Below are 16,697 nucleotides of genomic sequence, written 5' to 3' on the forward strand. Positions count from 1 at the left end.
GTATGTGAATTAAATCTCAATAAAGGTGTCACAAAATAAATCACTAATGGAACTAGAAAACTAGAAATTAACCAGTCTTATTCCTCAAGTAGCTTTCTTATTAAAATGGATCTTAGGACAGGCCTCAGGGGTTTTCTTGGTGAAAATTATTTATGCTTCCCCTTTTTTCTACAAATTGCATGCTCACTGTATTTTTGATATGGCTTGACATGTTTTCTGGGATTGTGTGGGTTTTATTATTACATGTCTGAGAAATTCTGTATTAGAGATAAGCAGTCTTCTATTTTTTTTTTTTTTTTTAAGATGGAGTTTTGCTCTGTCTACCAGGCTGGAATGCAGGGGTGTGAACTCGGCTCACTGCAACCTCCACCCTCCAGGTTCCAGCGATTCTCCCTGCCTCAGCCTCCTTAGTAGTTGGGATTACAGGTGCCCACCACTACGTCCGGCTAATTTTTGTATTTTTAGTAGAGATGGGGTTTCACTGGGTTGGCCAGGCTGGTCTCGAACTCTTGGCCTCAAACAATCTGCCCACCTCAGCCTCCCAAAGTCCTGGGATTACAGGTGTGAGCCACCATGCCTGGCCTGAAAATTATTATTTTTTTTAAATTGGGGAAAATGATATTAATAGTATTCATTTTTATGTATCTGTGTGCCCAATTTGTGCATGACAGTTTAGTATTTGATTAAAGTAGAGGTGGAATTAGCAGTTACATGTGAAATGTAGCCTTGAAATGATCACTTTGCACCTGTTCTATTAATAATAATTCTGTTATAGTCTGTTATTTGGGTATATTGTGAATCCCCTTCTGCCCCAAGAGACGGGGATCTCACTATATTGCCCAGGCTATCCTCAAACTTGTCTTAGCTCCCTAAATAGCTGGGACTACAGGCATGCGCTATGATGCCAGGCCATTGTGAATTTTTTTTTTTTTTTGAGACTGAGTGAGTCTTGCTCTTTCACCCAGGCTGGAGTGCAGTGGCAGGATCTCGGCTCACTGCAACCTCCGCCTCCTGGGTTCAAGTGATTCTCCTGCCTCAGCCTCCTGAGTAGCTGGGATTAAATGTGCACGCCACCTCATTTGGTTAATTTTTGTATTTTTAGTAGAGACAGGGTTGCACCATGTTGGTCAGGAGGCTGGTCTCGAACTCCTGACCTCATGATTTGCTTACCTCGGCATCCCAAAGTGCTAGAATTACAGGTGTGAGCCACTGCACCTGGCCACCAGTGTGAATTTTTGGAAAACTTAATATCTATGGGTTACGCTTGAGAAACATTGCTCTGTAGAATATGATACATATGGATGTGAGTTTTAAAAATCTTTTCAAATAATTTAAGAGTTTCAGTATTTGTAAGTTTTTTCTATCTGAATAAGGCTTAGAGTGCGGCATCAAACCATAACTCTGAAATAGATAACCCATTTCCCTTTAACGTGTTAATTTTTTTAAGAAATCAAGGTTTTACACGCACATTATTTTAAAAGTGTCATGAAAAGCAGCATGTCTCTTCTTAGAGGAATATATTTGTTTTGGTTCCTCATACTTCTTGAATAATGTATAAGTTGCAACTTTAAAAATAAACTTTACTGAAATAAAACATAAATTGAGAAAAGTATACAAATCATAAATGTTTAGGCTTAATGAATTTTCACAAAGTGAATGTGTTACCTCATCTAGACCAAGAAATAAAATACTACGAGCACCCCAGGAGGCCCCATCCCTGGTAGTGACCACTATCCTGATTTCTAGCACCATTTATTAGCTTGGCTTGTTTTTGGACTTTATACATAAATTATTTCCTACAGTGGATACTCTTCTGGCACCTTTTTCACAACATAGATCTGTGAAACTCATCTGCACGGTTGTATCCAACAGTAGTTCATTCTCACTGCTGGATAGCATGGAATCAACAGTTCATCCATTCTGTTAATGATAGAAATTTGGGTTGATTCTGTTTTGGAACTATTACGAATAGTGTTTTTTTAATTCTTGGCCTTTGGATACACATATGTTCACACTTGGGCAAAATCCCAGGGGTAGAGTTGACTGGGTTAGAAGTTATCCATATTGCCAAATAGTTTTTCAAAGTGGCCTTGCCAATTTGTTCTTCTGAAAGCACAGTAATGGATTTATCAACATTAGATTTTAAAAGATAAGATACTATTTTTCTTAACCTCTCTCCCCTTCTACTTTGATATTTTGAGTTCTTCAGTTGCATAAAACAATTGTAACTGAAAATCACAAATATTTGCTCTTCCATGAATTTTTAAAAGTAGGTTTTGTCCATTTGTGATAAGAGAACAACTCCTAAACACCTCCTCCCACAACTGTGTTATTCAGAAAAGGAAGGGGCCCTCTTTTATTCAGAGTAAATGCACAGAATTTAAATTTGTGCCACATCATGACCAGGTAGCATTCACAAGGGAAAAAACTCAAATAGGGTTAACAATGTGATAGAAGACAGAGTAAGGTAAAATTACTGATATAAGAATAACACACTGGAATAAAGGCATCTTCACCATGTGTATAATCTGTATTAGGGCAGGAATAGCTGCTTAAAATAACAGTCTCACAATTTCCACGGCTTACTTAGCATGAGAGAAGTTTATTTCTTGTTCACCTAGGATCTTGGAGATGTCTGCATTTTGCCAGAGTGGGAGAGAAATGGTGGAGAAATAACTTAAGCTTCTACGAATAAAAGTCTTGTTACAGAAAGGACAGTTGTGGCCTCTGCTCACATTCAGTTGGTGGGAACTTCACGTGGAAGTCACCCCTAGGTGTAAGCAGGCTGGGGAGTATAGTTCCTGGCTGGGCACTTGTCCCATAATGCCAAGTCCACAGGAACTTGGGGGAGCATGGGGTTTTGATGGATAGCTAGCTAGCCATGTCTGCTGTACTGTCTCCTTGAGGATAAGATCAGAATAATTAATATTCATTAAGTGGGGACAGTTTTGCTTCTGTTAAGGTACAAATTATGTTAAGTGGTGAATTTTTATATGGAAATCAATTTAGACATAACTAAATGGCTTTCTTGCCTCCTTTGGTACTGCATAGTTGTGTGGTTCATTTTAATTTTAATTTCCTTATACTTTACAGTTAGGTCATCTCTGAGTGAAACCTAGAAACTACCATATATACATCAATTTTGCAAACCACTAAGAAAGAAAATACTCAGGCTATGAAGTGCCATTGGTTGTAAACATTGTTTACGTTTGATTTAACAACTTCTCCATCTTTTTTCTCCTTCTCCTTTCCTCTAGTTTGAAATTGGCACGATGGAAGAAGCTGGAATTTGTGGGCTAGGGGTAAAGGCAGATATGTTGTGTAACTCTCAATCAAATGATATTCTTCAACATCAAGACTCAAATTGTGGCGGCACAAGTAACAAGCATTCATTGGAAGAGGATGAAGGCAGTGACTTTATAACAGAGAACAGGAATTTGGTGAGCCCAGCGTACTGCACAGAAGAGTCGAGAGAGGAGATCCCTGGTGGAGAAGCTCGAACAGATCCCCCTGATGGTCAGCAAGATTCGGAGTGCACCAGGAACAAAGAAAAAACCTTAGGTAATAATCTGTTCAGTGGTTGGACAATTCACATGCTAATCATTTTTCTTAGGTTTTCTGCAGTCTAGATGATTTTGAGCGCAGCCACTTTAGAGATGCTTAGGCAACACACCTGGTGTCTCCAGTGAGGTCAGTCCATGTGTCTGCTGCAGTTATGTGCAGGAGGCGAAAACAGCAGAGAGGACATTTAGTTTTTGTTCTCTAAATAATCAAGAATTGGCTAATTTTTAAATTTTTTTGTAGAGGCATGGTCTCACTGTGTTGCCCAGCCTGGTCTCACACTCCTAAGCTCAAGCAGTCCTCTCCTGCCTCGACCTCCCAAAGTGCTGAGATTTCAGGTGTGAGCCACCATTCCTGGCCACATTACAGTTATTTCTGACCATATTCAGTAATCATGTTTAATCGTTTCTTAAAGGGCTTGGGTTAAATGAGAGAAGATTTCATTAATAAAACTTTATGTGAGTAGAAAAGCATTCTTTTTTGAAGTCGGCCTTTTTCCCCCATAGCAGTCTGTATGTCTGAGTTATTTTAAGATACATATTTTATGCAATATCTTACATATAAGAATGAATATTAAAATATTAAAATGGTACCTGTCACCCAGCTTAAGAAATAAAAGATTACCCTTTATTTTGAAATACCATTTGTCCCCTCCTGTCTCAGCCTCTCTTTGCCAGAGTCCTTACAGTATTGTTAAGGTCTTTTTCCCATGGGAAGAGCTATCTTGTCATCCTTTAGTTAGTTAACCTTAGTTAACACATGGAATGTACTTAGTAAAGCATTAAGTTTTTTAATTGTTCCTAGGAAAAGATACATTCACCTGTGATTATTTGTGTCTTCGGCAAAGTGTAGTACCAACTGAAACTCCCTTTGAACTTGCTTCCATATTTGAACTTGATTAGGAGGAAGCTTTTAAAAATATTCTCTACCCCTTGTGATTTGCCCTTTGTCTTAACTTGGACATCAGTGATTAGGCAAGGCAATTTTTTTTTTTTGAGATGGAGTCTTGCTCCCTCGGGCTGGAGTGCAGTGGCGCAATCTCTGCTCACTGCAACTTCTGCTTTCCAGATTCAAGCGATTCTCCTGCCTCAGCCTCCCGAGTAGCTGGGACTACAGGTGTGTGCCACCGCACCCAGCTAATTATTTTGTATTTTTAGTAGAGATGGGTTTCACCATGTTGGCCAGGATGGTCTCAATCTCTTGACCTCGTGATCCGCCCGTCTCGGCCTCCCAAAGCGCTGGGATTACAGGCATGAGCCACCGCGCCTGGCGTAGGCAAGGAAATTTTTAACCTTTTAACAAGTGTTCTTATATATAGCTAGCAGCATTAGTGAGTGAGCGAAGAAATTTGGGGTGGGGACGGGGAGGGGAGAGAGGCCCGCTGTTCTGGAATTTAAAAATTGTCTTCTTTATTGAACTGGTAAATCTCTTACTTCTAATTATAGGTGTAAATTAGTTTATTCTGGATGTCAGAGCACAGGAATTGTTAGTAGAATTTGCAGGTTAGATTTGATCTCATTCTTCTGGGACTTAATTTCTTTTCTTGTTAATCATCAGGAAAAGAAGTTTTATTACTGATGCAAGCCCTAAACACCCTTTCAACCCCAGAGGAGAAGCTGGCAGCTCTCTGTAAGAAATATGCTGATCTTGTGAGTATTAAATCAAGGATGTGAGAGCCATATAAAATACAGCAAAATGTGTGTGTGCTTGATAAGTTTCTTAAAGTACAGTTTTGATATGGCCTTAAATGTAAAATTCTATCTTATTCCCAAATTGAAAAAGAGAATCTGCTTTGTTGGGGCTGTGTTTGGTTGTTGTTGTTGGGGCTTTTTGTTGGTCATCTACTTTTATTTTATGAGGTAATACATAGGGAACATTAGAATGCTAAGATGTGACGTAGATTCTCTAAAACTCAGTTCTAGAGTATAAATCAGCCTTTCCATTGCTCTTTGTGATGCCTTAGGTGCCACTCAGTTAGGGTGTAGTGGTTCCTGTCTTAAACTTTTACTAAGGGAATTCTAGAGATCAAGGATCTAACTGTTTTGATTGAAATTGTGAGTTAGATGAAATCGTCTGCTAAAACAATACTGTGTCTCAGAAGTATTTACTTAGCATCTACTTTGTGTCAGGCATTCTTTTTTCCATCTTCCAAAGACGTTGACCTCATCAAAGAGTTTCTTCTCAGCTATATTATTTCATGTAGTATTAATTCTCTTTTTGGAATTATGAAGGCAGTTTCAACTTGGAACCCCTGCCATCCTACTTGAATTGAAGAATGGGAAAGTCATAGAACCCTTTGAAGGAATGGTTGTGGGAAATCTTTAGAATAAGTAGTTCTAATCTAAATGCTAAAATTATTGCCTTTTGTGAAATACTTAGGTGAATTATGCTGTACAATTTTTTTTTTTTTTTTGAGACGGAGTTTCACTCTTATTACCCAGGCTGGAGTGCAATGGCGCGATCTTGGCTCACCGCAACCTCCACCTCTTGGGTTCAAGCAATTCTCCTGCCTCAGCCTCCTGAGTAGCTGGGATTACAGGCACACACCACCATGCCCAGCTAATTTTTGTATTTTTAGTAGAGACGGGGTTTCATCTTGTTGACCAGGATGGTCTCGATCTCTTGACCTCGTGATCCACCCGCCTCGGCCTCCCAGAGTGCTGGGATTATAAGCATGAGCCACTGCGCCCGGCCCTGCTGTATAATTTTTATGCATCTTCATCTGTTAGAACAGTTAATTCCATATCATAAGGCATTACTTTTTTTTTTTAATCAGTGATCAGCTCTAAAAAACTATGAGTTCTCTTCGTTTATTACTTGAAGAATGATAGTTACTTTCCCTCAGTTTATAAAGCGGTCCAGGTATACCTCTCTTAGCTGGCATTCAGCAGCCCGGTACCTTCCACTGTTTGTAGCAGCAGGATGCCCTGTGCATCAGTGAAAATGTCCCAGAACAGTCACAAAAGCAAAGATGGCAGAAAACACAGTGTGGCTGGATTGATGGCTTCAGGAAAGGAATACTTTCATTGGCTGCAGAAGCCAGTGCCCCTTGGTGCCTTTCACATGAGGAGAATCATGCAAGAAATGGTGGATAAAGAAGAAAGACAAGAACAGAAAAGGGAAAAGAAAAAAAATGGAGAAGAGAGTACAAACCAGAAAAATAGGTGTTGAAGTTTAGTTACCCAACCCAGCGATGTGACAATGACAGACACCCATGAATTGGTTAGAAGAGAGAACAAATAGTGATCTGGGGCAGTTGTTCCCAAACTCACACTGATCATTGACATGTTGGTTAGAATGCACATTCTGATTCACTAGGTCTTGGTTGGGACCTGGGGATCTGCATTTTAGCAAATGCCCAAGTGACAGTGACGATGCTGCCAGAGCTTGGATCACACTTGAAGTAGCAGGGGTCTAGGTGTTTCTGTTCGCGGTTTTGGGTTTTATTGTTGTTTCATGTATGGGTGGGTATGGTTATTGTTAAGCACCAGCAGTAATGGCTATGTTTATTTCAGGATGTGACACATTGAAGACTTGCCTAGTGAGTGATCTCTCTTTTTTATAGATTTCTGCCGAAAATTTGAAAGACAAAATGTGTATTGTTTCCAGAATATGTTCTAAAGCTTGATTTCTTGAAGCAACACATATTTCACTTAAAAGGTAGAGTACATGTAGGTTGTATAGCAGTGAGGCCACCAAGGGAGTAGTAGCCTTTTCCCAAGGATTATTCTGAAAAGTTCCCTTTTGCCATCACTGTCCTCTACCCCTTTGTGACACATATCATCTGATGTCACTGTGCTTGTTGCAGTGACATGCATAACTGCTTTGTGGAGCAGTTGGAATGGAGTTCTGTCCACTGTAACTGGGATTGTCCATTGGGGAGGCCCTGTGGCCAACATGTTCAGCAGATCACAAGGATTCATGAAATTGTAGCATTTTGCTTTTAGCTATGGATACCATTACCATGAACCTTAAGTACTTTGTAATGCTATTCTTTCCCATCCTGTAGTCAGTTTGTATAGATTATTATAGCGTAATAATCTTAATGCAGGTCCCATTCTCCTTATTCTTTTCTTCTGAAGTATCTTGGCTATTCTTGGCCAAAATCTGTAGATTTTAGATTAAATTTAGTAGTTCTATGTTTGGGGGGCACCATTTGGGATTTCAAAGAGCATTTCACAGAAAATGTAGATACATTTGGGGAAGAATTGCCATCCTCTTGATATTAATGTAACTTTAAAAAAGTGGTTATCCTGGCCAGGTATGGTAGCTAAGCCCTGTAACATCTGCACTTTGGGAGGCCGAGACAGGATTGCTTGCAGTCAGGAGTTCAAGACCACCCAGAGCAATGTTGCAGGACCGTGTACACACACACACACACACACACACACACACTCTCTCTCTCTCTCTCTCTCTCTCTCTCTCTCTCTCTCACACACACACACACACACACACACGCATACCTGTAGTCCCAGCTACTTGGGAGGCTGGGATGGGTTGATCACTTCAGCCCAGGAATTGGAGGCTGCAGTGGGTTTATGCCACATGACACCCTAGCCTGGGTGACAGAGCAAGATGCTAGCTCCAAAAAAAAAAGGTTATTCTTATGCAAAAAGAGTGAAAGTAGATCCTTACACACCAGAGGCAACAGTCAATTCCAAATAGATTAAAGGCTTAACTGTCAAAAGTTAAGCTTTAAAATTTTTAGATAGTATTTTGATTTATTAATGGGTAAATATTTTTCCAACCTTGAGTTAAGGAAGGATGTCTTATAAGAAAAAACACTGTCAGAGGAAAGATCGTAAAAATTGGCTTTATTGAAATTAAGACTATATTTTTGTTAAAAGATGCCTTTGAAAAAGTGAGGAGACATTACAAACGGGGGAGAACATATTTCCAACAAATATAACCAGCAGGAGATTTAGTATCAAGAATATCTAAAGAACACTAATGTGAAAAGGACAAATAGCCCTATGGAAAGCTGGGTGAGACATGAAAAGGGCATTTCACAGAAGTGGATAAACAAAGATATGACGATACCTTAATATAAAGGTTCATAAACATTCAAAGAGATGTTCTACTGATAAGTGATTAGGGAAATGCAAATCAGGACCACAATGAGATGCCATTTTATTTTATGTCCATTGTAGTGACATAAATGAAGAAATCTGATCATTTTGGAGAGGATGTGGATCTACATGATCTCATATATTGCTCTCGAGAATATCAATTTGCCAGACCCTCTGGAAAGTACTTTGGCATTGTCACATGAAATCGAACATTTAAGCTGGGTGTGGTGGCTCACGCCTGTAATCCCAACACTTTGGGAGGCTGAGGCAAGTGGATCACCTGAGATCAGGAGTTTGAGACCAGCCTGGCCAACATGATGAAACCCTGTCTCTACTAAAAATACAGAAAACTAGCCATGCGTGGTGGCGAGTACCCCTGTAATTCCAGCTACTGGGGAGGTTTAGACAGAAGAATCACTCGAACCCAGGAGGCAGAGGTTACAGTGAGCCGAGATCACATCACTGCACTCCAGCCTGGGCAATAACAGCAAAACTCTGTCTCAAAAAAAAAAAGAAAGAAATCGAACATTTAGAAAGCCCAGCAACCTCATTTCTGAGGTTTGAACAGAAGAGAAATTCCTGTATACCAGGAAACACATATGAGAGTGTTCATACCACTGTGAGTAATAACAAAACCTAGAAACAGCCCAGATGCCCATTTATACAAGAGGATGGATTAATAAAGAGTTTTATGTGTATGTGTGGTGTGTTTTTATTTTTTATCTGTCTGTCTGTTTGGTTTTTTGAGACAGGGTCTCTCTCTGCCACCCAGGCTGTAATGTGATCATGGCTCACTGTTTATTTTTTAGAGACAAGTCTCACTTTGTGTGGCATGTTTGTGTGTGTGCTATGTTTTTAAAAAGTGGAATATTATACAGCCTGTGGGCCAAATCCAGCCAAAGTCTGTTTTTATACTGCCCACAAGCTAAGAATGGTTTTACATTTTTAAGATGATATTTAAAAATAAAGAACACATGACAGAGACCATATGTGGCCTGCAGTGCCTAAAATATTTACTTGCTGGCCCTTTACAGAAAAAATCTGCTAAGCCCTGATCTGCAGCTACATGCCAACGATGTGGATGAGTCCTAGCAATATAATCAAGTTGTGCTGTCCAAGACGGTAGCAATCAGCCACATGTGGTTTATTAAATTAGTGTAAGTTAAAGAAAATGAAAAATTCCTCAGTTGCACAAGCTGCAAGAAAGTCAAAACAACTAAAACCAAAATGATTTTTTTTTTGTTTGAGAACTACACACAGATGAAATGAAATAATATAGAAAGGAAAGCGAAGGAATAATGAACACAGGATTCAGGATTGTACTAACCCAGGGTCAGGGAAGGCAGGGAGCTCCACACCCTAGTGAAACTATAGTCAGTGTGTGCAGAAACTGCAGCCTCTTAAACAGAGCGGCTGCCTGTAGTTTGTAGTAATTTCACTTCACAAAATTATACAAAAACAATGATTTTTTTCCTGCAAGAATTTCAGTAAAGGTGTTTTTATTATCTGTAAATGTATTGCCTGTAAGGATGCATGATATGTTTTGGTAGGCCACAAGATGTCACTGTTGCTCTTCAAATTGTGACTCAGCAAAATTGTCGTCTTTGGTAAAAGCTTTACTGAAAGGTCAGTAAGGCTGCCATCTTATCTGTTCATGTTGCTTTAACCTTGAAACAGACTAATTTGCTTCATACCTAAAATTGCAGCAATTCTTCTCACAAAGAACCTTGGGTACTGTTTACTGAGTTTTAGATTCTGATGAGTGTTTCAGTACAGTAGCCCGTGGGTGTAAAACTCGATGGTATTGATTCCTAAAACATCATTTAAAAAAAACAAAACCCGGCCGGTCATAGCGGCTTATGCTTGTAATCCCAGCAGTTTGGGAGGCCGAGGCGGGCGGATCAATTGAGGTCATGGGTTTGAGACCAGCCTGGCCAACAGGGTGAAACCCTGTCTCTGCTAAAAATATAAAAATTAGCTGGGCATGGTGGCAGGCACCTGTAGTCTTAGCTACTCAGGAGGCTGAGGCAGGAGAATTGCTTGAACTCGGGAGGCAGAGGCTGCAGTGAGCAGAGATTGTGCCACTGCTCTCCAGCCTGGACAACAGAATAAGACTCCCTCTTTAAAAAAATAAAAACAAAACCCCAAAGCATAATAAATTGATTTTTAAAAATATTTGGAATTCAGTATGTTTTTTAACAGGTAGGAAATGATCTAGACAGACATTCACCCAGCAAACAGCAACTCAGGACATGCCTGGCTTTAGAACTGAGTCACTTCTGGCCTTTAGCATTGGAGTGGGTTTCAGTCAGAACTAAGGCTGTTTATTTTCCAAAAGGTTAAGGCTAAAATGCGTAGGCAGTGTTCCCAGTGGGCCCCAGGAAGATTCTGGGGCAAGAGGTATCCGGTTGAAGGGCATCATCCTTCAAAAAGCACAGGATTGTAGCTAGAAATTGAGCCCATGTTGCCTCTTCAAATTGTGACTCAGCGTCATTTCCTTCTTCAGTAAAAGCTTTATTGAAAGGTCAGTAAGGCTGCCATCTTATCTGTTCATGTTGCTTTAACCTTGAAACAGACTAATTTGCTTCATACCTAAAATTGCAGCAGTTTTTCTCACAAAGAATTTGGGTTCTGTTTACTGAGTTTTAGATTCTGATGAGTGTTTGGGTTGAAAGCAGGAAGAAGGCCAGGTACGGTGGCTCACGCCTGCAATACCAGCACTTTGGGAGGCTAAGGCAAGAGGATCACTTGAGGTCAGGAGTTCGGAGACCAGCCTGGCCAAGATAGTGAAACCCCGTCTGTGCTAAAAATACAGAATTAGCCATGCGTGGTGGTGGGCATCTGTGATCCCAGGTACTCGGGAGGCTGAGACAGGAGAACTGCTTGAGCCTGGGAGGCAGAGAGGTTGCAGTGAGCCAAGATTGTACCACTGCATTACAGCCTCAGCAACAAAGCAAGACTGTCTCAAAAAAAGAAAAAGAAAAAAGAAAGCAGGAAGAAGATGTGTGACCAGTGTATGAAGTCAGGAAGTTGGCAAAATCCAGGACCCTAGGGGATAGCAGGCCAATACGGAAGTCAAGAAAGCCAGTGATTCAGGCAGCTGGGTTCAAATCCCCACCTCACCCCATACTGATTATCCATACTAATTAAAGAACGTTGGTCAACTTATTGATGTCTCTAGGCTTATACATTTCTTCTATAAAACCTGGATAACAAAGGGTTGTTGTGAAAATTAAATTTGTCTAAAGGATTTTTTTTTAAAAAGGAAAAGATAGGTTATTTTCTGCCACCCTAAATTTGCTTACTTTTCCGTCACAACTGGAAGAGAGGAGAAGGGTGGCAGTGTAGCATGGCATGAAACAATTTAAATAATGTATTACACTACAGTATGTGGATTTTTGAAAGTGTGTTCCATAGCTCTTATTATAATTCTAGCCGTAACTCTAAGGTTTTTCCTATACTTTGTAAATGTAAAGTGTTTATGAATTTTAGCTGGAGGAGAGCAGAAATGTTCAGAAGCAAATGAAGATTCTGCAGAAGAAGCAAGCCCAGATTGTGAAAGAGAAAGTTCACTTGCAGAGTGAACACAGCAAGGCTATCTTGGCCAGAAGCAAGCTAGAGTCTCTTTGCAGAGAACTTCAGCGTCACAATAAGACGTTAAAGGTTAGTGGGTTCATTTGTCTGTCTTTCTCAGGAGGGACCTAGCTGATTTTCTAATCACCTTTTGCCTATCTGAAATAAATTCTTGTCTCTTCTTAGAGACAGATACTTGCCTTGCTTTTTATTTTGCTTGGCCTGATGCCTTGTGTGAGGTCATTGTAAATGTAAGACCAAGTCTTTCTACGTAAGTTTTGGTTTCCTGTTCAAGGAAAAGCACCTTAGTTGCCTCATACCTGGCCACAGGGAATCCAGGCCCAAGGCCCTCCTGCTTAGAGCCGCGGCCTCGGAAGCTCAGAATTGCCAGTTTTCTGCTGAACACTGATAAAGCAGATCACCAAGTAGGAAAGGCTGCAGTGAAATGAGAAACTAGTTACAGACTTGAGCCAGAGTGAGTCTGGGAAGGGAGAACTCCTGCTGAGCTCCTGAGCATTGTCCAAGTCCGCTGGCCTACCCCCAGCCATTCAGTTGCTAAGTACTTATAGGAAATCACTTACACCTTGGCTGTGGTACCCAAAGATTCATTGGTATCAACTGGGGAAGAGGGAAAGGAGCAGAGCTGTGGGAAGGAATCTGCCTCTTAGAATGGGATGGGCCTGTCACCATGTACTGTTGTAGTATGACTTTGAGCAGAATATCTGATGAAACTCCCTTTATGCCCCAACAAGCCCCCAAGGCGCTAGACTATAAGAGCACACTTGAAATGGATTTTCACCTGGTATGGGAGCCATTATTATCTTCTTTGCTTTTGAGCCCTTGGATTTAGATCTCAAAGTAAGTGGTATTTTTTTTTTCCCATAGGAAATCAATATTTTGAGTAGGCTGATAACTGTTCAGACATGTAAAGGTCTTTTGACACTGGTATCCTAGCAAGAGTTGAAATTCAGCTTTGAATTTTTTTTGTTTTTTCTTTTTCATCATCAGAAAGTAGTCACAGAAAAGAAGCTTTTTAAGACGAGGATTCCATTTGTCCTTTGCCCTCTAGGGAGTGGAAGATGTGACCCAGAAAGTAAGCTGCAAGGGGGCAGGATCTCTTGGGGCTGATCTAAGATGATTCCCTGTGTAACTGACGAGGAGGGAGCTGGCTGCATGGGGGAGCCCCTTACCTGTATTGTAGTATAGTGAACTGGAGACAGCCGTAACATTTGTGTTGGAGCAGGACAGTTTGCATCTCTCTGGTTGTCTGTCTACTTAGGAAAAACTGGTTGTTTTTCTATTAGAGTTTTCTGGTCATAAATAAGGGAGAGGAATTGTAGTTCAGAAGCAACATGTCTGGGCACCAACAAATGAACCCACATCGAAGCAGCTTCTCTTGTGAACATCTTCTCTATAGGTCTGTATTATTAACAGAAATTATTTTGGGTAATAAGGAGGAAAACATGCAGCAGGCACGAGAGGAAGAAGAGCGTCGTAAAGAGGCAACAGCACATTTCCAGATTACCTTAAATGAAATTCAAGCCCAGCTAGAGCAGCATGACATCCACAATGCCAAACTCCGGCAGGAAAACATCGAGCTGGGGGAGAAGCTGAAGAAGCTCATCGAACAGTATGCACTGAGGGAAGAGGTAACGGCATTTGGTTTGTTTAAATGGCTTCTCAAGATTAGCAAAAGCGGCCGGGCGCAGTGGCTCATGCCTATAATCCCAGCACTTTGGGAGGCCGAGGCGGGTGGATCACGAGGTCAAGAGATCGAGACAATCCTGGTCAACATGGTGAAACCCCGTCTCTACTAAAAATACAAAAAATTAGCTGGGCATGGTGGCGCGCGCCTGTAGTCCCAGCTACTCAGGAGGCTGAGGCAGGAGAATTCCTTGAACCCAGGAGGTGGAGGTTGTGGTGAGCCAAGATTGCGCCATTGCACTCCAGCCTGGGTAACAAAAGTGAAACTCCGTCTCAAAAAAAAAAAACAAAAAGATTAGCAAAAGCTTCACCATTCACACCTAAAGTCAAGTCACCATCACAGGGTGTTTCAGAATGTTGCACATGCATAGTGGAAGTCAGTTATTTATTAGGAAACGTCAGGCACCACAAGTGAGAGCATCACTTGATGGCCCAGGAGTCACTGGGTTTGGATAAGGGAGGTCATTTCTATGAGACATGTCAAGTACTGCTTGTCTTCCATGCAATACTGGAAGATTTCAGTTTTAGCATGTAGATTCTTTTCCCTTATCCAGACTAATAATAAATAAATATTTGGTCCCCAAATACCTGGTACCTCAGACATCTATGATAATCTGTACAGTATCCACTATCATTGTATTATACATGTATTATACCTCTACACCTATGTTTCAGATTTTTTTTTTTTAAATGAGGGCTTTATACTATCTGGGAGGAAAAAACCTACTTCTAACCCCTCACACATAAGCCCATTGAGGGTGAAAAGTTTACTGGGAAGATCCATGGCTAATGAACTTGGCCAGTGGCCTCCAATGAAGACTTTGGCAATTATTTTATAAGCTAGTCTGGAAGTTCAGAGGTAGTATCCTCTGAACAAAGTGAGGAACTTAAAAACCAGGTTAGTACCTACTTGCTAGAAGGTAACTAACCTGGCTTTTAAAGTTTTCCTAACATTGATTGATTGATTGATTGACTGAGGTGGAGTCTCACTCTGTTGCCCAGGCTGGAGTGTAGTAGTGTAATCTTGGCTCACTGCCACCTCCGCCTCCTGGGTTCAAGTGATTTTCCTGTCTCAGCCTCCCGAGTAGCTGGAATTACAGGTGCCTGCCACCACACCTCGCTAATTTTTGTATTTTTAGTAGAGATGGGGTTTCACCATGTTGGCCAGGCTGGTTTTGAACTCCTGACCTCAAGTGATCTGCCTGCCTCAGCCTCCCAAACTGCTGGGATTATAGGCGTGAGCCACCATACCCGGCTATTTTCTCACTTTTAGAGATGGACAGGGTTAGAGGCTTTAGGTTTTCTTTCTCTCTCTCTCTCTCTCTCTCTCTTTTTTTTTTTTTTGAGACGGAGTTTCGCTGTTGTTACCCAGACTGGAGTGCAATGAATGGCACAATCTTGGCTCACCACAACCTCCACCTCCTGGGTTCAGGCAATTCTCCTGCCTCAGCCTCCCGAGTAGCTGGGACTACAGGCGTGCACCACCATGCCCAGCTAATTTTTGTGTTTTTAGTAGAGACCTTATTGACCAGGATGGTCTCGATCTCTTGACCTTGTGATCCACCTAGCTCGGCCTCCCAAAGTGCTGGGATTATAGGCGTGAGCCACCGCGCCCGGCCTAGGTTTTCTTAAATGGTGCATGTGCATCTCTGCCTTCAACAGTAGTAAAATGTTGGACTTTTATGTTACATTCCTTACAGGTACAGATTCAAAGAGTTGATTCAAATTAAAAAGACACGTCATCTTTGTGTTACTGTATCCTGTTTTCAGCTCTAACTTTATAGTTTTACATATAGCCCTTCAAAAACTGCTTTTTTTTTTTTAAAGATCTTATTTTTCTTACTGCCTTTCACTTTAAAAAAAATTAAGGAAAATTGCAAGCTTAACAAAAAATCGATAACACAGCACCTGACTGCAGCAGATGAAACCGTCATTCCTGTTGTTTTTCCTTGGTAGAGACAGGTTCTTGCTAACTTGCCCAGGCTGGTCTCCAACTCCTGGGCTCAGGTGATCCCCCTGTCTTGGCTTCCCAAAGTGCTGGGATTATAGATGTGAGCCACTGCACCTGGCTGATAATTTCATCTCTATTCCCCTAGATTATTTTGAAGCAAATTCAAGATGTCAGATATTCCATTGGCAGATATTTGAATGTGTAGCTCAAAAAAATAAGAATTTAAGTATAATCACAATGCCAGTTTCATACCTAAAAAATTAACAAATAGGCCAACTGCAGGAGTATTACTTGACCCCAGGAGTTTTGAGATCAGTCTGGGTAATATGGTGAAACCCTGTCTCTACAAAATATCCAAAAACTAGCCCGGTGAGGTGGTGCTCACTTGTAGGTCCAGCTACTCGGGAGGGTGAGACAGGAGGATCACCTGAGGCTGGGAGGTCAAGGCTGCAGTGAGTCATCAGTGCACCACTGTACTTGTACCTGGGTGATGGGAGTGAGACTGTCCCAAAATAAATAATAACAATTACTGAATAAAAATACCTAGTTACTATAGTCACTATTCACATTTTTTGGATCAGCTTCTTTTTTAAAAGAGAACTATTTGAAACAAGATCCAAATAAAGTTCATCCATTTCACGGGTTTATTTATCGCCAGTCTCTAAAATACAGGTTTTCCCCTCCTTTATTCTTGCATGTTTTTATTGAAGAAACATCTGTTTTGTCCTAGAGGTTCAACTATAAAGCCCTTAATTGTCTTAAAATGATTCTTTCAGTTTTGTTGTTTTGACAGTCTGTGTACCTCATAATTGATGTTGCAGATTTGAAAATCAGATTTG

The 16,697-nt window shown here is 40.9% G+C and overlaps 1 protein-coding gene across 11 annotated transcripts in view; it reads left to right on the top strand.

The window, feature by feature from the left end:
• TXLNG (taxilin gamma) overlaps positions 1–16,697 on the top strand; it is a 55,171-nt gene that overhangs the window by 26,107 nt on the left and 12,367 nt on the right. For all 11 annotated transcript variants that reach the window (XR_013531372.1, XR_013531373.1, XM_035289271.3 and 8 more), the window contains 4 exons: positions 3,258–3,561; positions 5,119–5,210; positions 12,123–12,293; positions 13,658–13,852. Coding sequence is in view for 9 of the 11 variants with exons in the window: in XM_002762662.6 (XP_002762708.4) it covers positions 3,258–3,561; positions 5,119–5,210; positions 12,123–12,293; positions 13,658–13,852 (762 nt within the window). In the remaining 2 variants the exon portion in view is untranslated. The remainder of the gene's footprint in view (positions 1–3,257; positions 3,562–5,118; positions 5,211–12,122; positions 12,294–13,657; positions 13,853–16,697) is intronic.

This window comes from Callithrix jacchus, chromosome X, assembly GCF_049354715.1.
Source record: "Callithrix jacchus isolate 240 chromosome X, calJac240_pri, whole genome shotgun sequence".
NCBI lineage: Eukaryota > Metazoa > Chordata > Mammalia > Primates > Cebidae > Callithrix > Callithrix jacchus.